Source organism: Chelonia mydas, chromosome 14, assembly GCF_015237465.2.
Source record: "Chelonia mydas isolate rCheMyd1 chromosome 14, rCheMyd1.pri.v2, whole genome shotgun sequence".
Taxonomy (NCBI): Eukaryota; Metazoa; Chordata; order Testudines; family Cheloniidae; genus Chelonia; species Chelonia mydas.
Window position 1 is genome coordinate 9,817,762 of NC_051254.2, and position 23,000 is coordinate 9,840,761.

Genomic DNA, 23,000 nt, shown 5'->3' on the forward strand with positions numbered 1-23,000 from the left:
TTCCCCACCTCAGACCTTATTTGGTTGACAGCTCAATTTCATCTGTGTGAGCAGATTCAGTTACACACCCTATTATCATCTGTAAATGCACAGCACAGAAGACAGGAACTGAATCCAATACTAGAGAGCAAGAGAGAAACCTAAAGAGAAGGGAGGCATTTCATTTCATTTCACTACACAAGCACAGTAGGGAGCTCCTTATTAGGTGGCTGTGATGGAATGTGCCCTGGTATTCACACCCTACACACTACGGTATTAATCTCTGCACAGAATATGCCTTGTGAGGTATCATTTGAAAACCCACTGTTCAATAATATCATGGTGAAATGTATCTAGCAACACTCTGTGTAAAATTTTCCCCTCCTTCTCCCCGCCCGGCCCTGTATGATGGTAAGGCACATGTTCAAACTCATGCAGCCTGAGTTAGGTAGAACTGATCAAGCAAACTGGTCTTAAACAAAGGGATGTGTGTTTACCTCAATTTGCATATGAGATGTAATGGAGTCCCCACACAGCTAGAGAAAGAAGACAAAGAAAATCCTCATCTCAGCAAATAGAAGGGAGAGAAGGAACAGCATGAAACCTCCCCCCCAACCCCTAGACTCAGTGCCTCCTTGCTCTCAACTAAAAAGAACTTTATGAGGGGGACTGAACTATAAAAGTGAGGGGCAAATACCCCAAGTTACCTCTCCCAGTCCATCTCTCTCTTTTCACCTAAGACGACAAAACAAACAGCTGTTTGGACCTTGGGAGCAGATCCTGACCTGATACTTGGTCAGCAATGATACTGGGGACCTGTGATAAGAACTTCACCTTAAACCAAGTCGAGTTTGTTAAGGTTAGTACTAGGAAGCGTTTTATTTTTCTTGTAACCGTTTCTGACTTTAATGCCCTACACCTGAACTCATTTAAAACCCTTCTCTTTGTAGTTTAAGGATAAAACAAGCTTATTTATCAAAACTAATCCAGTGCTGTGAACTGCGTGGGTAACTCCATTTAAGGTGGCTAGCAGTTGTACCTAGACCCCTTAGAGGGGCAACGGACCTAATATATCTGGACTGTCCAGGAAAGGTCCGGACAGTGCTAAACACACATTTTTGGGGAAAATCCAGGACTGGGTGTGTGTTGGGATCACCCTGCATGTGGTAGCCGAGGCTGGTGGAAGCCACAGTGTGACTGGAGTGTGCTGGCAGGCTGTAGCTACACACAGACACTCAGCGTGTTACCTGCATGGGGGCAAGCTGTTTGTGAGCGAAGCACTGTGAGTAGGGCTGCCAACATTCTATTTAAAAAATAAGGGGACCGCCACCCCACCTGCTATATTATCATTATTATCACCATTTATTAGTAATTAATAAATAATAATTAATAACAAGGAGCACTCACCTACATTCATCTGGGGTATTTCTTACTGCTTTTGCAGCACTTGGCAACTCCCGATCTTGTTGCACAGAGATGAAAAAATAAGGGACTGTTGGCAACTCTAATTGTGAAGGGCGCAGGGCAGGGGTGACACGGCCCCTCACTGGTCTGGACTGCACCCAGAAATTTCACAGTGGCCCATTTTGTGAAGCACCAAGGGGCCTGTTAGGGATTAAGTACATGGCCTTGTGATTTATCACCCCCAAGGGTAAAATGGGGCCCCCTTCTTACAACGTGTATTCTGTGTTGCTGGTTTCAGGGCTGGCATCGTTATCAGGATCTCTAAACTTTGCTCTGTTTGGATTAAGTTTGGTTTCTTTCCAGTGCCATCATTTTCTCTGAGCTTGGATGGATTTTACCTTTGCGGTCTCTGTCATTCAGAGAAGGGCATATGCTCTGCTGGATGCAAGCTCCGGCATCTGACACTTCCTACAGTACAGTATGCACTGTATTTTTATTTGTTTAAAGAATTCCTTTAGGGCCAGCCATGGGAGCACCTGATTAAGCAGAACAATTTACACTGGTGTAAAGGAGAGCAGAATCGGACCCACTGTGTATTATTTGTAATGCAGTAGTGTCAAGAGGCCCCAACCATGTCAAGGCTCCATTGTTAGGGGCAGTAAAGACTCAGCAAGAGAGAGTCCCCACCCCAAAGAGCTTACAGTCTTAGTTACAGGCAAGACAACAGGTGAGGAGGCAGACAGCGAGGAGAGAGAGAGAGAGGCAGGACAGAGTCACAGGAATATCATGGGTCAGCTGTGATCCTGATCCAAAGCCCAAGGAAGTCAATAGATTCCTATTGACTTGAATGGATTTGGGCCTCCATGTAGAAATCATAAGCATAATAAGCCAATCAGTAGCAATCTCAACTCACCATCTGCCTCACTGTTACCAAGTGGCAGTATTCGGTGGGCATCACAGCAGAAATGAGACTCAAGGAGTGATTTGTAAAAGGACAGGCGAGCGGCTTTACGAACTTCTTCTGAGAGTTGGTTCCATGCCTAAGGAGGAATGTGCGGACTGTAAACTCACTTCTTAAGGGTGTCATCATTCTAGAAATTGTTCCTATTGTGCCTTGCCTCTGCATAGCTTTTCAGGACACTGAAAGATGATCCTTACCATACAACATGGATAATTTTGCACCTTCTGAAATATTCGTGTCTTTCTTGCATTAGTCTCATAAGCACATCTACTTACTTATGTCTCTGGCCTTTTAGAGTAAACTCAAGCCTTCCTTATCTTCCTTTCTTGCATTTTTCTATATCTCTGTTGTTAATTCATAGGGCCAGGGCCAAAGCTGGTTAAAATGAGAGTAGCTCGACTGGCTTCAGTTGAGCTATGCTGATTTATATCAACTGAGAATCTAGCCCGTATATTGCATGTACTACCCAAGTCTATTTTACATTTATTTTGGTGTACATCGAATGCTAATGGAAGGGGCTGGACTGGCAACCCTGGAGACCAAGGTCTTTAATTTATCCACTGAGACAGGTACAGTACAGACAGCAGCAGTGCAAGTCTTCAGTTACTGACCTACTCAATCCTGACTTAGTAGTATCACCTCTAACACGGGTGAGAGGTAACTACAGTCTCCATGGCTCATTCCATCCTTGGATAGCCAGTTCATATTGACAACAAGGGAAGTCCATGGCCGAGTCAGAGTTAGAACCCACTTCCCCTGATTGGCCTCTCTCTCAAGCACCAGAGCAACCTGGCTCCTAGAACAAATTACCTACTCAGAAAAGAATAACAAAATGACCCTGTTCTCCATAAAGCAGACTCTCCCCATGCTGCCCTGTCATCCTGATGTTACTCTGAGTACAGTGACTGCTCATCTGCAGAAGTTTGCAAATATGGCTTAGAAACTTACTGTCCCTGCCTCTTACTTCTTACTTCTTTCAAGATACAGCAAACCCACAAGGAATTCATAATGGAAAGCAAACACTGGCCGAGTTACATAATGCCAGAAAGCTTCACGTACCGGAGTCAGAGTCCCAAAATTGCAGCATGGGAGTTTCTTTATAAAAGATGCAGTAATATAAAACAAACTGAGAATTCACCTGCACTAGCAAAGCTTCAGCAGATAAGCATCTACGTATCTGGATCCCTATTTGAAATAGCTAGACCACCTGAATTTGTAACAATGGGCTGGAAATCTCTCAAGAATAGGATTTCTAGTAACATTTCTGGCATTTCTCTTCCTAGGCCCCACTGGAAATACCAAAACAAACAGGCTTTGGGGGGAGTGTTTGGGCACGGTGGATGGGGATACCGGTCAGAAAGGTGAGGAAAAAATGGGGAGGGAAGGGAGATCCTTATTTCAATATTTCATAACCTTAAAAATTATTTATTTGACTTTGGATCTAGAACCAGGGAAAGGATCAGGGGAGGTGATAGGTAGGTGGAGGATTATCTTTCAAAAATCTGTTTGCCCACCTTTGTGTAGGACATTCACTTTTGAGCTGACATACTCATCCCTCCATTCTCACTCGAACAAAACTCTCAAGCTGCATAGCACCACATGGAACAGCCAGTAAAAATCTGGTTCCCGAGACAACAGGCCATAGTTCACCCAGACTGGAATTACTGATCATGCCACAGAGTCAATGTTATTAACGTAAAAAGGACTAGGAGAGCTTCGGGATCAGGCTCCAAGATCTTAGCCACGTTAAGATATTTTGAATGTGAATAGCTTGGATTTGCTAAAGCAAGTCAAACATCAAGCCTGTGGGCCTTGCAAGTGCTCAGTTAAGAAAGGACAAATGGCGATTCACATAGCCGCCGACTCCATGGGTGCTCCAGTGCTGGAGCACCCACAGGGAAAAAATGGTGGATGCTAAGCACCCACCGGCAGCCCCTCATCAGCTCCCTCTCCCTCCCCACGCCTCCCACCCGCCACGATCAGCTGTTTCACGGTGTGCAGGAGGCTCAGGGGGGAGGGGAGAGGAGCGAGGATGGGGCGCACTCTAGGGAGGGGGCAGAACTTGGAGGGAAGAGGTGGGGTGGGGGCAAGACCTTGGCGCAAGGAGTAGAGTGGGGGCGGGGTCTGGGACAGAGCCAGGGGTCAAGCACCCCCCAGCACGTTGGAAAAAGTCGGTGCCTGTGGTGAATCAGATTCTAGCTTGGGACTCAGGAGATGTGGGTTCAATTTCTTGCTCTGACACCGACTTCCCGTGTGACCTTGGGCAAGTCACTTTGTCTCTCTGTACCTCGGTTCTCCATCCGTGCAATGGGAATAACAGCCCTGCCCTATCATGGCTGTTGTGAGGATAGCTGCATTAAAGAGAGGGAGGCACTCCTATTCTACAGTAATGGGGACCACACATGTACCTAAAACAGATTCAGTATCCATGGCAAATGCTGTATTCCAGGAATCTCCCAAAACCATGCAAATGTTTTCTGTCCATGGTTCTATCTTACAACGAACTCAGTTTAATCACCAGAATGAAAAGAGCCTCACCCTAAAGAATCTCATTCCACATTAGGCAGCAAAACTACAGCAGGCTTTTGGCTTGTACACAGACTTGTAAAAAGAACTGGGTGTATTACGCAGTGTTACATAAACGCTATTAGAAATGCCAAGTCTGGCTGATTTGTACCTAGTTGGCATGCTCTCCAGTCTTCTGCAACAATGACAGTTATAACAACAGACACACAGTGACGGAGAGCTTCTAAAAATATACAATGCAGGAGGGAAAAAAGGAGGGAAAGGAAAAGAAAAAAACTTTAATTTTTCCTTCTGACTGACCAAAAGACTGGTTAGTGGTTCAGGATTTTCAAGGAGAGGATTGGTAACGACTGTACTTCATCAACAACCCACACTTCATTAACAACTAATCGGAGGCAGCCCATTTCCATGGAAACCTCACATGGTCCATTTCCATGTTCACTGCATTCAAAGGGGGGGATTGGTGCAATATGAGGATGGACCAGAAGGAGGCAGCGATCATCCAAAATGGGACATTTACCCAAGACAAAATCTGCTCCCCAATGAATTGACCATGGTTGTCACATACGTACCATGGACCCGAAACAAATACAAACAAAACAAAACAAAACCCCTCTGATCAGATGGAACTTGCGCTGCTGCTAATTTAACAGCACACAACCAGTCTAGAGATCCTGAGTTTGGAAACTCTTTTTCCAAAAACTTACTTTGCATGTTCTACAAAATCAAATAAAAAACCCCCACACACCATCTCCCTCTGCTTCTCTTCCCTCTTCTTCTCCAGAGCAATCATTTCTACTGAAACAAATGCAAAAACTTTCACACACTTTCCTCTTGTGTATAAGTTTCTCCTGGTAATGGTATCCTAGGGCACAGATTTGAGCAACTATATCTTGTTATCAATCCGTGTCTTGAGAGAAGTGGCCCACTCAACGCCTATTTCCAGGGACTCTCTCATAACTCTGTCGGGGGTAGGGGTCAAGGGACTTCAGGGCATTGGCAGTCCCACCTCTGGGCTCTCTCTATTCAGCATATGGCATCCCCAGAGAAATGCCAATCGACACCTCAGAACATTAACACCAGCCAGTGCATGATTTTAAGACAGCCAAAATTCAGAATCAGAAAGAACATGTGTCAAGGTAAAATCTCCGGAGGGAAGGTAAGAAGCCACTGAACTGCCCCTGGCAATTATGTGCAGAGAAGCTACTGTCATGTCAATGAACACAGCATAATTAGGCATGAGGACCTGTGCTCTTATCAAAGTCGATGTTACCCTGTGCCCTAATGTGTATGAACTCCACATGCCATGTATCCAGGCAAATCTGACCACATCCTAATGTCTGATTTGGATTTTTCTGAGGATGAACCTTGCAGGGTGTAAAAGTATCGGGGTAGCCACGTTAGTCTGTATCCACGAAAACAACAAGGAGTCCGGTGGCACCTTAAAGACTGACAGATGTCACCATCTAACCCTGAGAGAATAAAGTCCTATGAACTGTACCGGATGCAAAACTGTTGTGGAACTTACATATCCATTGTTGACAGGGGTTGCTTACCCCTTCCCCCAGCAAGAGTGGCAAATGAAACCACCTCTCTGCTAGAGGGATTGCTTCCCTAGGTGATCCATTGCACAGGTTCACAACATGATATGTAACCCTGTTTAGTGTGGATACTTCCAAGTGTGTTAAGCTGTAGCCATGTTTGAAAAACCATTCAAAACATGATTACAGGTCCTAATGTGAACAGGATCTGAGTGAAAAATGAAATGTACCTCTGTGAGTGCTGTGGAGTGGATCTCCATAGGGAATCTGTGTCTTGATGACTTCTGTCCCCAAAGTCCCAGTTCTCTATGGGAATGATCCTATGAGAGCTTGTCTTGAAGCCACCAAGGACCTTGGCTCTCCTAGAATCACTCTTACTCTTGATCCTTAGATATTGGTTGAACTAATTCTTTGGGGTGGAATTTTCCAAAGTGCCTAAGTGACTTAGGTGCTTACCTGTGGCCCTATCTATCATTGGTATCTTTGACAATCTACCCCACAAGTCCCATTGACTTTCAAATGTGCTCCCAAGTCACCTGAATAATTGTGAAAATTCTACTCTAGAGTCATATTCATGGCTGATTTTCCGTGCTCAATATACTGGACCAAGTCCTGACCTGGAGGAAGCAGGTGCAAAGGGAGAAGAGTGCCCAGTGTTTCAGGAGTGGCTTCTAACTTCAGACACCACCACAGTCAAAATTTTCAGAAGTGGCTAGAGATTTAGAGTTCCTCAATTTTGGGAGGGACCCAGCTAGAGGCACATTAAGGGGGTTCAACTCCCAGGGGATGCATGCTCGTCACTTTCTCAAAGTCATGCCCCTTTAAGGGATTTCAGCTCTGGCACTCCAAATGACTGGTCACTTCTGAAAATCTTAGCTGATTTGCAGGGCCTGATTTTCAGTTGTAGGGAGCAGCACTGCTCTCTTTGACTTTAACAGCTGCCCAAAGCTGGGATCCCAAAACCTGAAGCACTCAAAAGTAGTAGCCACTTTTCAAAATAAGGACCCATAGGTTTATAATTACTGCATTCTGTACAACAGTGGAAAAAACAATGCTTTCTTCTGAGAATCTTAACACGTCCCTTAAGCTTTGCTACCTCAGTGTGAGGTAGAAAACTATTTTATGCCCATCTAACAGAGAGGGAAATTGAGGCCCAGAAAGGTGAACACAGAAGCCAGTGGCAACCATGGGACTATAACTCATAATTCCCGATGCTTATTTCTGTCCTGTCTGCTCCCTTCCCATTCCTTCCACAACAGCACTTTCAGACCCTTGGATGAAAGGCACTGTACGAGAACGCAGCTGTATTATTATACAGCACCAGAGAAAGCAATTTACTTAGCCTGTGGTGAATGCTTCCATCTGCAGCAGGCAGGGTTACTTTGTTAAGTTACAAAGAACAAGTTTATAAGGTACCTGTGAACCTCCTGCAACAGTGCTCAAGTCGAGCGTGGCTTGAAGTCCAAAAAAAAAAAATTTAAACACCGCTGCTTTAGATCAGAGGCTTTCAAACTGTGGGTTGCGACCCAGTACTGGGTCGCAGAATGAAAGGCACTGGGTTATGCTGGCTCTGGACACCGTCGACCACGCCGTTAAAAGTCCAGTCGGCGGTGCTGCCCGGCTAAGGCAGGCTCGTCCCTACCTGTTCTCACACAGCACAGCACCTCAGATGCAGCCAGCGACAGGTCCGTCTCCTAGGTGGTGGGCCCACACGGCTCCAAGCGCTGCCCCCACCCCAAGTACTGGCTCTGCACTCCCATTGGCCGGGAACCAGCCAATGGGAGCTGGGGGGGCGGTGCCTGTGTGCCTAGGAGCTGGACCTGCTGCTGGCCACTTCCAGAGCGCAGCGCGGTCTCCGGTGCCAGGACAGGCAGGAAGCCTGCCTTAGCACTGCCGCTGAGCAGGAACCGCCAGAGGTAAGCCCGCGCCCCAATCCCCTGTCCCAGGTGAGGAGGCAGACAGCAAGGACAGAGAGACAGGCAGGACAGAGTCACAGCAATATCAGCACATTTTTGCATGGAGCCCCTTCCTGCACCCCAAACCCCTCATCCCTGACCCTACCCCAGAGCCTGCACCCCCAGCCCAGAGCCCTGACCCTCTCCTGCACCCCAAGCCCCTGCCCCATCCCAGAGCCCGGTCCCACTCCCTGAACTTGTCATTCCCAGCCCCATCCTGCAGCCCTCACCCCAACCCCCTGCCCCAGTCCAGAGCCCCCTCCCAAACCCTGAAACCCTCATTCCCACCTCCGTTGGATCACAGGCATCAACAATTTTCTTCAACTGGGTCACCAGAAATGTTTTTTGAAAACCACTGCTTTAGACTACCTAGTAAAGCATAGCAGAGACTTTGACTTTGGTTTACTCGAGAGATCTGTGCAGAGATACTTCAGAGATAGGCAGATTAGAGAGAACAGAGATGGATAAGGCACCCAAATCCCCTCCTTGCAAATGCAGGGTCTCCTGTGGTAGATATACAACGCGGATAGATCAGCTTAGATGCGTAGATACGAACCCATCTTCCCAAATTCTTCACTTGATTGGCAGCCTGAACACCACAGCATAATTCACAACGCTGGGTCAAATGCAGGAGCTAACAAGTAGCAAGTTAAGGGGGGGGAAAAAACAAGAAAAAGTATTCTTTCATCCCTGTAATCAAAGCCTTTTGCTAGCACTCAGTGTTGTTTTCCCACTAGTAATAGCACTGTGTGTGCTCTGGTGGGATAATAAAGATAGACATGCTGTAGCTCTTTCAAATAATTATTAACCATCATCTCATCTGAAAGGCACCTCAGAAAACCCCTGCTGTGTCTGAGGCCCAATTATCTTGTACTTCCCCAACAAGACACATTATAAGGCAAAAAGTGTTATCTTTTTATTCCAACCAAAACGCTAAAACCTTTGCTCTCATCTCCAATCCAAGAAAGTCCTTAGCTGTCCTTGTCGCATTCTTGCTTTTGGTCCTTAGATATTGATTTAATCACTGATCAGGTTCATAGTCATGGCTGCTTTTCCATGCTCAATGTAGCGGACCAAATTCAGCTCTGGAGTAAATCAGCACGTCTCCCTGGGAAGTCAAAAGGAGTCGCACCAACTGAGGTCGGGGCTGCACTTGGCTAACTGGGCCACATTAAGGTCTGTGCAGGATACGCTGCATAACCACATAGCCGACCTCTAACTTGAGGTATGAGTGACAGGACTGTTCAGCTTTGCATGTCTCCAATCCATCTCCCACTCCTAAGAAAACCTGTTGACCCCTAAAAGGCACCCCTGAAACATGCAGCCATTTCTGTTGTGGCTCAGAAATGTTGGCAATGCAGAAGACTGGTCCTATTTCATATTGGCATGACATGCTAACACCCTCCTGGTAACAGGGGGCTGATATAATACAGCAAGAGATACTACTGCTCTAACAGCAGATCACATCAGTGCTACGATTAGGCTCACGCAACAGTCCCGGAGAGCCTGATCCTGTGAGGTGCTGGGCATGCACAACTCCCGTTGCCTTCAGATGCCTCTCGGCACCTTGCGGGATCAGGCCCCGTGGTGGAGTTAATCCCACATTCCCAAACATAAAGGTCCAGATCCTTGGGTCAGCAACCACAGAGATGTGGAGCACCTGCATCGTATCGTACAAGTAGTAGGTCTTCTGCAGCTGCTCTGTGTTGATCTGGATTTAGTCTCTTACTACGTCTGGAAATAAGATAGACAAACAAATGTCCGGATTTGGGGTGGGTTCAGACTGGCTGGGAACTTGGGTTTCTTTTTGCCTTCCTCTGAAGCATGGAGTCAGTTTCACCGCTGCGGTCATCTGCGCATTTCTCACCTAGCCAGCTCCCTGCCATTCATTGCAGGGGCCTCCGGCATCGGGAGGGCCTTGCCCTCTCCTGTTCTCTGCCTGCGCCAGTTTAGTCTCCTGAAGACTGAAATGTTCTAGTCTAGCTAAAGTCTCGAGATGTAATATAGGAGTATCTGGGTAGAGCTGAGTGAATAATTGATTTTTTGGTTTGGCAGCCGAACTGAAAAATAAACTAAACTAAAACAACAACAAAAATCAGTTTCTACTAAAATTTTGTCCCAAATTTGCAAATGGTTTCAGTCACCCCAAAACAGCATCTTCCAGCAAATTTACGAAAAACATTTTACTAAGCTCTATATCTGGGTGAAAACTGATGGCCTGTGATAGGCAAGAGGTCAGAACAGATAATCTAAAGGTACCTTCTAGCCTTAAACTCTATGAAACTATGAAATGTACAGGACCTGGCTTATCCACTTAACACAATGATGGGCGCAGCATAGGACCCTGAAGAGAAGGAAAGATTCAGTGGCACCAGGAGATAGTAATAAATAATGCTTTGCACTCAGATTGTATAATGCCTCTCATCAGAGAATCTCAGCATATAATAATAAACACTCTGCTTTACCACCCAAGATGCAAACACTTCCAATTGTAGGCACACACAATCTCTGTGCGGATATAGATCTGAAGCTAGTGTAACCCAAGCTATAAAGCCACAGTATGTCTATTACTCCTTGTCTTTGAAAGGGCAAAATTTACACTGGAGAACATAGAGATAAAGCATTGATTAAGGAAACACTGCAAATGTGGCTTCTTATTTTAGCAGCAATGTTTAATGTGCCTGTATGACAGGTTAAATTGGTTAGTCTCTAAGGTGCCACAAGTACTCCTTTTCAATGTGCCTGTATTTTCTCTTCATAGATAAAATGCACAGCACTCTTCAGCCAGGCCCACTCTCACTTCTGAAACATTCCTTATGCCAGGGCATGGGGAGGGATATGGCACAGGAGCTGGATGCAACAGATCTATGTTCACTGGGGATTCCCCCAACACCAGGGTAATCTTTGGCAGAGGAGAGGAGATGCAAGTTTCCATCTTCTTCCACCAGGTGCAGAGCAGGGAGGAGAATCTTTGGATGGGCAGAGAATTTCAGCAGATTCTTGTTGTTCTGATGGCTTACGTAAGAGCCTTTATGAAGTAGATTTAATCATCTCCTCATTTCTTCTGTATCGACGTTACGTAACTGCTTTGGGAATAGGGCTTTGGAATTTTAAGCATTACTGGCATAGCTATTTAAATTTTAGCAGAGACACTCCAAGCCTGATTTGGATCTCACTTACATTGGTGGAAATCAGGAATGACTTCACTGAAGCCAATGAAGTTACACCAGTATTATACCAACGTGAGATCAGAGCCAAGTCCTTCAAGGACAAATCTAAAGGAATAAAAAAATCCCAAATAGAATTTGCTCAGCTAATAACATTCACAAGGGAAAACACTTATTTTTCCTGTTGTTTTTCCACTAGGTCATTAAATCCCGTCTTCCCTTATTTAGGTTCCCAATGTTTTTCAGAATGCCAGGGCACACAGTCAAATCCCCCTAATCTGTTTTATACCAACAGGAACCAAATGTGTAGCTTCTGGGATTTCAGCAGATAGGACTGAGGCTAGTTTTCAGCCTAAGATTTAAAAACAAATAAACCCCCACAATCCCCCCCCCCCACTTCTTGTTTTGTTATTTGAAAACATCAGGGAAATCAGAACTTAAAGGGCAGGGATGGTGAGCAGATTTATAGAAACACACTGCCTGCATTTGGGTTCGGAGTTTTGGCTGAGCCTACTGCAGACATGAGCCTTCAGCTGGATCCAGATCAGAACTTCCTCAAACTTCTGGGGTGGTGACCGGGGTCATGTTAGGATCCTATGTTCTGGTTTGGGTCCATCTCTATTTTTTTTCCACATGACAACACTGCTGAGTTTTCTAGTTATAGATAGTGTATGGCAGCTTTAGGATGAATTAGATCAATAGTGCCCCATTCTTTCATTCCCTGGCCCACTTGATAAGAGACAGATGCTCCCACGGACCACCTGCTCTCCCAAACTCCCCTGCATGGTTCTCAAAAGGATTCATTCTGCAGACAAAGGCCCATAGACCACAGATACCTACAGCTCTCAATCTGAGAACCAATGAATTAGATCTAACTTGTAAGGGAAACAGAGACAATGCCAATGTAATATGTGGAGTTTCTTTTAAATGTTCTCCTTCCCAGGCATGTCTTAACCCAGGCTTCTTTAGCTTTTAGCATTTAAAATTCCACAGGATACTGCACCTCTGCCCATTGTCTCTTACCTGATATTGTGACCTTGCCCTGGCTGTCTAGTAGTTACACATCTCATACACAAATACATTCATCTTCACTCACATAACATCCTCCTCCCACAATGCGCTCGGGCAGTGCTTACTTATATACTTCCTCCTCTTTTTGGCCAATATTTAAGCATTTGCCCTTGAAGAAAAAAAAAAAAAAGAAGAATTTTCAAAAGCACTCATCATTGTTCTAACCCTGCTCCCATTGAAGCCAAAGGCACTGGCGTTGATAGGAGTGGAGTTAGCCAATGCTGCGTGCTTTTGAAAACCTCACCCTAAACACTGAAAAGTCAAAGTTAGAGATCAAAATCTTGCAGCTATGACTCAGGCAGTTTTCATTCCTCCTGACTTACCCAAGTCGGGAATGAGTAAAGACAACAAGATCTGGCCAGAGGGGACTGCTGGATAGAGGTAAAAAGTCATGCTAACCACCAGTAAAAAGTACTGATCCTTGCAAAAAGGAATTGACATTGAATGCATTGATCACTTGTGTGCTGAGCCACTGGGCCATTAGACCTTTCTGGTTCCACCTGGAGAGAAGCATGCTGATGTTGTTTGAGAAAATATTTCCACCTCTTCCCACAGTTGCAGACTTTCAGCGATCACTCTAACCCATCTACCAGCATTTCTGCTGGCTGCTCGTTAGTGGATTTTACAGTGTCGGGGCTGCTTGTGTTCAGAGTCAGTCCCAGACTTTTAAAATCAAACCCACTTCTAAGCACACTGAACTCATTGTCAATATGAGTATATGAGTTCTCTTCAAACCTGCCACTGTGATTCCAAGCTGTATTCATTCGCCTTGTGCATCTGTTTAGTTCTGTTTTGCCCACCATGGAACCTCCTTGCATGCCCTTGGTAAGGAATTGTCTTGTGACCAACTTCTATATTGATGATTGAGATAGTTCACCTTCTCTCCCCTCCCAAGAAGGTGGTGGCCGATCAGTTAGGCTCCAATCCTTCAGTGAGCGCTGCATAGGTTTCTGCTCCCACACAAAGCCCCACTGAAATCAATGGGATCCATGAAGGTGCAGAGCTGACTGCAGGATTGGGACCTTAGTCTGCAACCTGACTGGATGTTTTGCAAATTCAGATCTGGCTTTCAGTTTTGCCTGAGGAAACTTCCTGTTGGTCACAGCAAGGAACCAAGTGCATGGGAGAAGAGTCCTATCCAAAAGGAGAAGATACCCAGAAGATAGGCCATTCAGAACGTAAGAACAGAGGATGGGATTTTCGAGAGTACTTAAGGGAATTACTTAGATTGTAAGCTCTTAGATGTAGCCATAGCAGTAGTGAGCCCATGTCACTGGAAACTGCTCCTAACTCCCTTCAACATTTTGAAAATCCCACCCAGAAACCTTTTATTCCCTCCCCCCCACCCCCAAATAATTTTAACTCTTTTCCAAAACCCTCTCTCAGAGAGGAACTGCAAGCAAATCCAGCTCCAAAGGGGCGTTAATGCATTGGAGGTCTTGGTTCCATCTCCAGAGGATTACAGACGAGAGAATAAAAAGAAACTGGTCATCTTTTCCTTCTCTGAACTGGCAGTGTTCCGAAGGGTAGCAGCATTTAGCCTCCAGGAGCCTGATTCTCCTCCCTACAGCAACAAAAACAAAGAGTAACTCCACTGTAGTCAGCGGAGTTAAACCAGTGTGAAACCAGTGTGAGCCTGTTCACTGACAAATTGAGACCAGAAAGTGAAGTGAAAACTCATCAGACAAATTAACCATGGTAAATTATTGACCCAGCTTCAGTGAGAGGAATGGAGGAGTCAATTTACATCCGCTGAGGATCTAGCCCATTCATGTCTTTTGAGGGACTCAGGCCCAGATTCTCAAAGGTATTTGGGCTCCTAAGTTCCACTGATTTCAGGTGGTCCATCTGAGCATCAGATGCCATGAAGCTGTAGACCCTCTAAGTACCTAGATTAGGGATGCAGGATGTAGCCATTTAGTCGTCACAAATAATCTGAGTCTTTATAAAAAAAAATACCGTTCAAAGCTTTGTTTTCTAAAAATCACAAAAGTATCTGAAAACTCCCGTCTTTTGAACATCTCCATTGATGTGTAAATTAGCTGCACATCACAAGCCGTTGCTTTGGCAATGTCTGAGTCTTGTCATAAAAAGCAGGCAACAAGACGCAACACCTTGAACACTAGGTTCAAAAACACCCTATTTTTGGTTCGGAAACAAGTGAAAAAAGGGCATACTGGAAAAGCTATTTAAAAAGACTGCAAGGGTCATGAGATTACTGCTGAATGTTTGTAGGTAACTAGGCAGATCTCGTGACAAATATAGATCTGACGTTTCTCATAACACCTGCTGCATTGTACTGAGTAATGAATGCGTCATTGCAATAAATTGTCACAATGTATTGGTAGACTTCTGTTTACTGTTAATGCATCCTCCTTTAATCCACTTTTCAGTGTGTGTGTTATCTGCGCCCCTTTGTCCCTGATCCACAGAGGATATGTAAGATGTATTCAAGTTGTCAGGGCCTGATGAAATTCATCCTAGGCTACTTAACTAGCAAAAGCTATTTCAGAACTGTTAGCAATTCTCTTTGAGAACTTATGGAGGAAGTCCCAGAAGACTGGAGGAGGGTAAACATAGTACCTTTTCTTGAAAAGGGGAGCAAAGAAGACCCGGTAAATTACAGACTAACTTTGATCCCTGGAAAGATACTAGAACAAATTATTAAACCATCTATTTGTAAGCAGCCGTGGATAACAGAGCTATAAGGAATAGGCAGCATGGATTCATCAAGAACAAATCATGCCAAACCAGCCTCATTTCCTTGTCTCTCTCACCAACCAGAAGTTCGTCCAATAAAAGTCATTAGCTCACCCACCTTGCTTCTCTAATTTCCTTTTTTGACAGGGTGAGAAGTGGATGGGTGGAAGCAGCTGTAATATATCTTGATTTTCGTAAGTTTTTATCACGTCCAGCCCCTGGTGCTGAGGCAAGATCAAGTAAACTTAGATCATCCCTGACAAGTGTTTGGTTCAACTTTTTCTTAAAACTTCCAGTGATGCGGATTCCACAGCCTCCCTTGGAAGCCTGTTCCAGAGCTTAACTATTCTTATAGTTCGAAAGGTTTTCCTAATATCTAACCTAATGATGGGAATCCCCATCATTGGAGGTTTATAAGAACCAGGCTGGACAAACACCAGTCAGGGATGATCTAGGTTTATCTTGTTCTGCCTCTGCACAGGGGGCTGGACTTGATGACTTCTAAAGGTCTCTTCCAGCCCCATATTTCTGTGATTCTACAAATTCAACCTGAATGTCAATGGGTCCAATTCAACTGGCTTTAATGAAGTTATGTCCATTTACATCAGAGCTCAATTTATCCCTGTATATTACACGGTTAGCCACTATTCTCATTGGGTGACCTTCTGGCTCCATTGAAGTGATGGGAGTTTTGCAAATGACTTCAGTGGGGCAAGGATTTCATTCATTAGGTATATTAATGTTAAAGCAAGAGTCGGAATTTACATTCACAAGAATTGCAACAATAAAGTGCACACATACCTCCTGAGGACTTCTGGTATTGCAGAGACAAACATTTGCCTAGCAGGAACATTTGAAAAGTTCAGGGGTGATCTGAGACTCTTTGAGTTTATTTCTCCAAGTCTGCTCCACCCATCACTGCAAAATGACTGAGTAGACTGCGTCATTATATCTGTAGTTAAAATACTGCCAGAGTAACAAAGTTCATGCTATTTGTGAATTTAGGTGAACAACAGTCATCAGACAATTGCATATCACTCTCAGGGTAAATCATCTGCTTGGTTATTTTGATTGCACAGATTCCCCATTGACTTATAAGAACATAGCTATTAAGAAATCATGAAATATATCTGAAGGTTATCTTAGATGCTATGTACTCAAAGTAAGATAAGAGGGACAGGCAAACGCATCTTTTCTATGACAGTGTTATTTTAATAGATCAGATTTCATTCCAGTATGTAATGGAGGGACTTGCATCAAAGGTTGTTTCGTCTTTTTACATCTTTTGTTTTGCAGTGTGTGCAGCCAAGAGCTCTCAGATTGTTCTTTGCCAGAAGATTAAAGAGGATTTTAAAGGGTCCTTATTTATTAAAAGTAAAAAGGCAATTTAGCCTTTCAAAGTAATCCAACGAAGAAGACTTTCTTCTCTTTGCTCTGTACTTCCATTTATTTTATCCATATACTTGAAAGCCCTTTGCCAATAGGAACAGTTAATGGTTTGGGGTCAGAGTGACAAAAGGTGGCCCTTTGGCAATAAGATCACCTGTTGCATCAAAAGTCATTGCCAAGAGCAGATATGTCATCTGAACACTTTTCAGAGTAGCAGCCGTGTTAGTCTGTATCAGCAAAAAAAGAGGAGGACTTGTGGCACCTTCGAGACTAACAAGTTTATTTGAGCATAAGCTTTCGTGAGCTAGTGAGATGTAGTTCATGAAAGCTTATGCTCAAATAAATTTGTTAGTCTCTAAGGTGCCAAAAGAACTCCTTTTCTTTTTTCATCTGAACACTCTGTTTGAATGTTGGATGCATCTGATCTTGCAGGGTTGACTGAAACCCTGCTGGAAAATATATGGCCCACTTTATTTGAGAACAGTGGGATCTGCAGCTTCCCAACCTTGTTCTGTGCTTTAAAGGCTCAGTCCTCCAAGGTGCTGAGCAGTCTGGCCCCAATCCAGCAAAGCACGTAAGCATCTGCTCAAAGATAAGCATGTGCTTCAGTGATTTGCTGAACGGGGATAAGTTTCTGACATCAGGACGATGAGAAGTCAGAGGAGCTACTCATGCGCTTACCGTTAAGTGGTTTGCTGGCTCAGGACTACAGCAATCAGCACCTTGCGGCATCAAATCCCATGTTCCCAGGGACAGTCGTTTCTGGTTCTCCTTACTCTATTTCCTAGCCTGGCCTATTCCTAGAATCATCCCTACAAACGACTATTTCTGGGTCATCTAGTCTCCTCTGCTACATCACGAGAAGACCGATATAATCTCAACACCATCCCTGAGAGACAGCATCTAGTCTAGCCCTGAACCTCTTTAATGAAGATAATTTTATAACCTCCCTCTATTGCTTTGCTCTTCTGACAGATAATAAAATTGAATCAAGTAATAAATTAACCCCCCTTACAGAAAAGTACTATGGCACTGAACAGAGTTGGTAAGTTTTTTTATGCACCATCTTACGGAATTTAATAAAGTAGTCTATTCCTGCTATGGAATTCTACACAATGGTTAAAATATTGAAAAGTTATAATTTTCTATTAAATTCTATAGGTTTTTAAAGTATTTTCTATAGAATCCTATTAAAACCATACAGGATGCTATTTAATCATATAGATCTTTTCCATGAGGGTTAAGGCTCCAGCCCAGCAAAGCACTTAAGAGTGCGCTCAGCTGTAAACATTTAAGGCCATCCCTATTTAGCAAAGAACTTACACGTTTATCTTTAAGCATGTGCCTTGGTCCCACTGACTTCAATGGGACTTAAGCATGTGCTCAATTGTTTTGCTGAACATTTCCCCCATTCATTGCCTTCTTCAGCCGGACACATTCTGACCATGGTCCAAATTATCCAGCAATGGCTGGTGACACTCGTCTGAAGCAGGTACAGTTCTGCATGTAGCATCTGATTTCCGCGAAATGTGCTGTTGTAAATGAATTCTTGCCACATTCTCTCTTTTATATATAGAATTGATTTCAGCACAAAGAAACAGGGCTCCTTAAACTGCTCTCTGGCATCACGGATTCTGGGATTACAGCACAGCAATATCGGTGAAATGTCTGAAACGCCTGTCTACGCATTAATCATCTGTTCAGCTTTGATAACAAATCATGTACTTCTCATTTTTTTTCCCAGATGAGGAAATGTTGATCAGAAGCAGCTTTCTGAGGGTCATGTATTGAGCCTGTCATTGCAACTCAATACCCTTTGCAGTTCACCCAGATACATTCTGGTTTATCCCGGTCACCTCCGACTTTATCATCAGCTGGAGCTCAGGCCTGGCATGTGCAGAGCACTGAAAGCAGCTTACCAAGGAGAACTTTGCCTGGGTGTTCTAGTTGTTTTTCCTTCTCATTTAAGAGTTCCCTAATGGAGCCAAGTCCCTTCCTCTTGTCCAGCAACCCTGATGTCAGATCTTTCAAGATGATTGGCCAAAGAGCTCTGGCAAGGAGTCCCTTTGTTTGCTTCAAGCAAAAAACCAAAACACAAAACAAGCCCCTCTCCCGCAACAAATCCATCGTCAGCTTTCCTTAGTTCAGGTATCTGTATGCCAGTAAAGAGCACGACTGAAATTCAGGTCCTGTTGAAATCAATGGCAAAACACTCTCATTGGACTTCACCCCATGTTTACAAGGCTAAGTTCTTTGTCAAAGTGAAACGTATTTGATCATCTAAAGCCAGCTGAGTTGAGCCCATTGCTATGCAGGATGAATTTAGCCTATAAATATTCCATCAATGGATTCTAGTGAGAGCACAGATTTCCAGATCTGAAAACTACTGCACAGGTAGCCATAATTGGCCTTTTAAGGCAACGTCTTCTTAAAAAAAACCCAAAGACTAAGCTTGGAAAGAAAGGGCAAAATATACATAGCAGTCCCTTGACACATGCTAGTGTCATTCAGTCAACATGATTTCATGAGCAGAAAGATTTGTTCAGATATTAATTTTATAGTAAAATTAATTATCTGACATTGCTTAGGAAGAACGGGAAACAGGAGCATGAGGTGCAGAGGGTTGAAAGGAGAGACACCGGGATGTGCCCAGAAGCACGATATTCATAAGATTTATTATTTGCTTTGTGGTAATGCTTACAGGCCCCAGTCATGAAGCAGAACCTCATTGTGCAAGATGCTGAACAAACACAACAAAAAAAATATTCCCCGCCCAAAGAGCTTACGATCCTTATCAACCCCAAAGGACTATAAATAGTGTTTATACCACACCAGATTTTCAAAAGCCATGAGTCATCTTGGGCACTCAGCCTGAGACACCTCAGTGAGGTCTGGTTTTCAGAAAGAGCTGAGCAGCAGCTGCCCTATTAAGTAGTGGATCGCTCTTGTGCTGCCTCTGCCTAGGGAGTGAATTTCACCCCTAAATGTCTGCAAAATATAGGATCAAATTCCTCTGTGTTACACCTCTGCAACTCCATTTAAAATCAAAGAGAGTGGTGCTGAAAGGAGAATTTGTCCTACAGCATTAATACAGCAGGATGTAACCTGGCTTTAGGGTTGCCAACTTTCTAATCACAACAAACCAAACACTCCTGCCCGGCCCCGCCCCCTGCCCTGCCCCTTCCCTGAGGCTCCTGCCCTGCCCATTCTCTGAGGCCACACCCCTGCTTGCTCCATCCCCTTTCCCTCCCTCGCTCGTTCGCTGTCCCCCATTCTCACTCACTTTCACTGGACGGGGCCAGGGAGGCTCCGCGCGCTGCCCTCGCACCCACAGGCACCACCCCCACAGCTCTCATTGGTTGCGGTTCCCGGCCAATGGGAGCTGCGGAGCTGGCCCTCAGGGCGGTGGCAGCACGCAGAGCCTCCCTGGCTGCCCATGCGTCTAGGGGCTGCAGGAACCTGGCAGCCACTTCTGGGAGCCGCGTGGAGCTAGAGGAGGCAGGGAGCCTGCCTTAGCCGCAGGGTCCCGCTGCACTGCTGACCAGAGCCGCCAGGGTCCCTTTTCGACCAGGCATTGTGGTTGAAAACCGGATGCCTGGCAACCCTACCTGGGTTTCAAAGGCAGCAGTTACACTCTTTTGCATTCCCACTCGTGACATTTGGGAAAAAAAAGATTATTACCAATGCCATCCTCCAGCATCCTGAGACAGCACTGCTGTAACAATGCATGCGGAGATAGATCCAGGTCTGCGGGGAAGCTAAGCCTCCATTGCAGATCTCCTAGCATGTGGCAGACCATGAATATTCATTACCTCTTAAGACGTTTGGAAGTGTAAATTCAAACCACGGTCAAGTGTGCTCATTTATTCACACAGCTGAGTCACATTAATTGACAGGCTGGGACCTAAAAGACTGGTGAGTTTTAAAAAAATATTAGTTGAATAGATTTGAACATTTAGGAGTTGTGCATGGGGTCTCTTTCAAACAGCAGTTCACACACAGATAGGCATCACGGTAAGCCTTTTTTTCTTACCACTTCCAAGAAGCAGCATTGAACTTGTTTATGTTGTCTGATGCACAGTGACCCATTTAACAGCAATTTCAGAAACCTTCGTGGGAATCACAGCAGCTTGTTATAAAGTCTCTGATATGCCAGGCAATAAACATCACTGAAAACTCACCTAAAGGGAGCTGTAGCTCTTTCATTAATAGCAGAAAGCACAACCAGCCTCTACTACTAGGGGGAAAATAGCTGTATTTAAACAGTTGAGAGAGGTACAGTCCAGTGACCAAGGAACTAGAAACTCCTGAGCTCAAATCTAGGCCAGGGGTAACATCTTCAAAAGCACTTAAATTACTTGGGAGCCTAAGTCCCCTTTTAAAAAGTGACTTGGACCCACAGGAGCCTCCGTTGCATTGACTCTCAAAAAGACTTAAGCTTCTAAGTGCCCAAGTCGCTTTTAAAAAGCAGACTTAGGGCTTGTCTAAACAAACTGTTGGTACATGGCCAGCTGGGATGGAAATCTACAGCGTCCCAGCCTGCCGCACACTGTCCGTACGGACCCTGCACTATAAGTTCCCTAGTGTGTTTTGATCTACTCCACTTTGAAACGGAAGTAGGTCAACACGCACTAGGGAACTTTTAGTGCACGGCAGCAGGGTCCACGCAGACGGCTAGCATGTGGCAGGCTGGGACGGTGTAGGTTTATGTTCTGTTTGTGAAGACAAGCCTTAAGACTCTCACATCATTACGGGTCAAATGTGTTCAGGTATTTAAGTAGCTAAAGATGCAGACAGACATGTAGCCACTTCTGAAAATCCCACTAGGCAACTACTGTCATCTGTAGGTGCTTAAATACTTTTAAAAATCTGGCACATTGGAAATGTTACCTCTTGTCAATGATTCCCTTGATGGACTTGACCAAGCCATTGAAACCTCTGCCTCAGTTACCCCAGTGCAATGGGGATCAGAGTATTTCCTATTCACAGGGCTGCTATAAGGTTAAGTTACTTGTGCCTGTGGGCACTGTCTTTTTATCTGTGTTTGTACAACACTCAGCACATGGTGCCTTGATCCTGATAGGGGCCTTTGAGCACTACCGTCATATGAATATTTCAAAATTATAATAGCAACATAATTCGCCTTTTTATAGCAGTTACTATCAGAGGATTACAGAAGCTTTACAAATATTCATTAATTTTTCTTCACAATCACCTCTTTGAAGTAGATAAATGCTATTGACAAACACAGAGAGTCACATGGGATGCCGCTGTGATAATTTTGTTGGAAGCCCGCTCACGTCTGTGAGGTTTGCCTGTTAAATAATATTTGGTGTGTTTCTTGAAGCCCAGCTCCTCAAGTCCTGTGATTATGTGAAAATCTCAGTATTCATTTTTAAAAGAAGTTTTTATCCTTCATGGCTGAAAAGGAAAACTGGTAAGCATAAACCCTAAAGGCTTAAAAAACAACCCACACATTACAGATTCACATTACGGAAGAAAGTCTATGGCAGAACCGTGAATAAAACCGGTCGACTCCCATTCTTATATTTTAACAATAAGAGCATCCTTCCTACCTAAGGCACTGCACGTCTAACTAGATCCTTGTGGGTGGTCCCTTGCTGAATGGAATTCCACGGACACCAATGGGACTACGCTCATAGTGTCCACCCTACACAGACCCCATTGCAGGTACAGGACCTAATCTTTGTGGCTATTAAATGCTCCTATAGTCTGGGGAAAAGACAAATTCCAGACTCGACAAAACGTATTTGCAGGTAAAAGTACAGATTTAGTAATGAATTGCCAGTCCTGGCCATTCATATCAAGACACTGGGATTTAAAAGGTCAGTTGCAAAACCAATGCTACAATGAAAACTGAACTAAGCCAGAAACGCGCCAAAAGCACTAACTGGATCTGGAGGGAATTCAGTTTCAATGCATCTTTTTATGCATTTTCCCCCTCTGAAATCCCTTAGCATTTCCTGGTTTCAATTGCCTCACTGGTATCAAGTATCCCATGAAATCCATGGGGAAGAATGGATTTTTAAAAGGTTAGTTAAACCTCATTCCTGTGCTGAACTGCCATCAGAGTCTGCTTACTAGGGGCACTGAACACGTATTCTGATCTTAAATTAACTTCCATTCCAGCGTGGCAGCTTGTCTTTAAAGGGCAGCCCCTGCATTCTGGCAAAGTTGTTTAAAAAAAAAAAATGCTATATCTATGCTAAAGTGATTGTTCTTATCCTGGTATACTTATCTCCCCGTATTTCCTTTGTTTTTACTGTTGACTATCAATATATTTGTT

At 44.4% G+C, this 23,000-nt stretch overlaps 1 protein-coding gene across 2 annotated transcripts in view; it reads right to left on the minus strand.

The window, feature by feature from the left end:
* RAB11FIP4 (RAB11 family interacting protein 4) overlaps positions 1-23,000 on the minus strand; it is a 199,452-nt gene that overhangs the window by 156,266 nt on the left and 20,186 nt on the right. The window contains exon 2 of one of the 2 annotated variants that reach the window (XM_043527659.1): positions 2,297-2,423. The exons of the other annotated variant lie outside the window; for it this stretch is intronic. Within the exon in view, the coding sequence (XP_043383594.1) occupies positions 2,297-2,423 (127 nt within the window). The remainder of the gene's footprint in view (positions 1-2,296; positions 2,424-23,000) is intronic. 2 annotated transcript variants of the gene reach the window in all.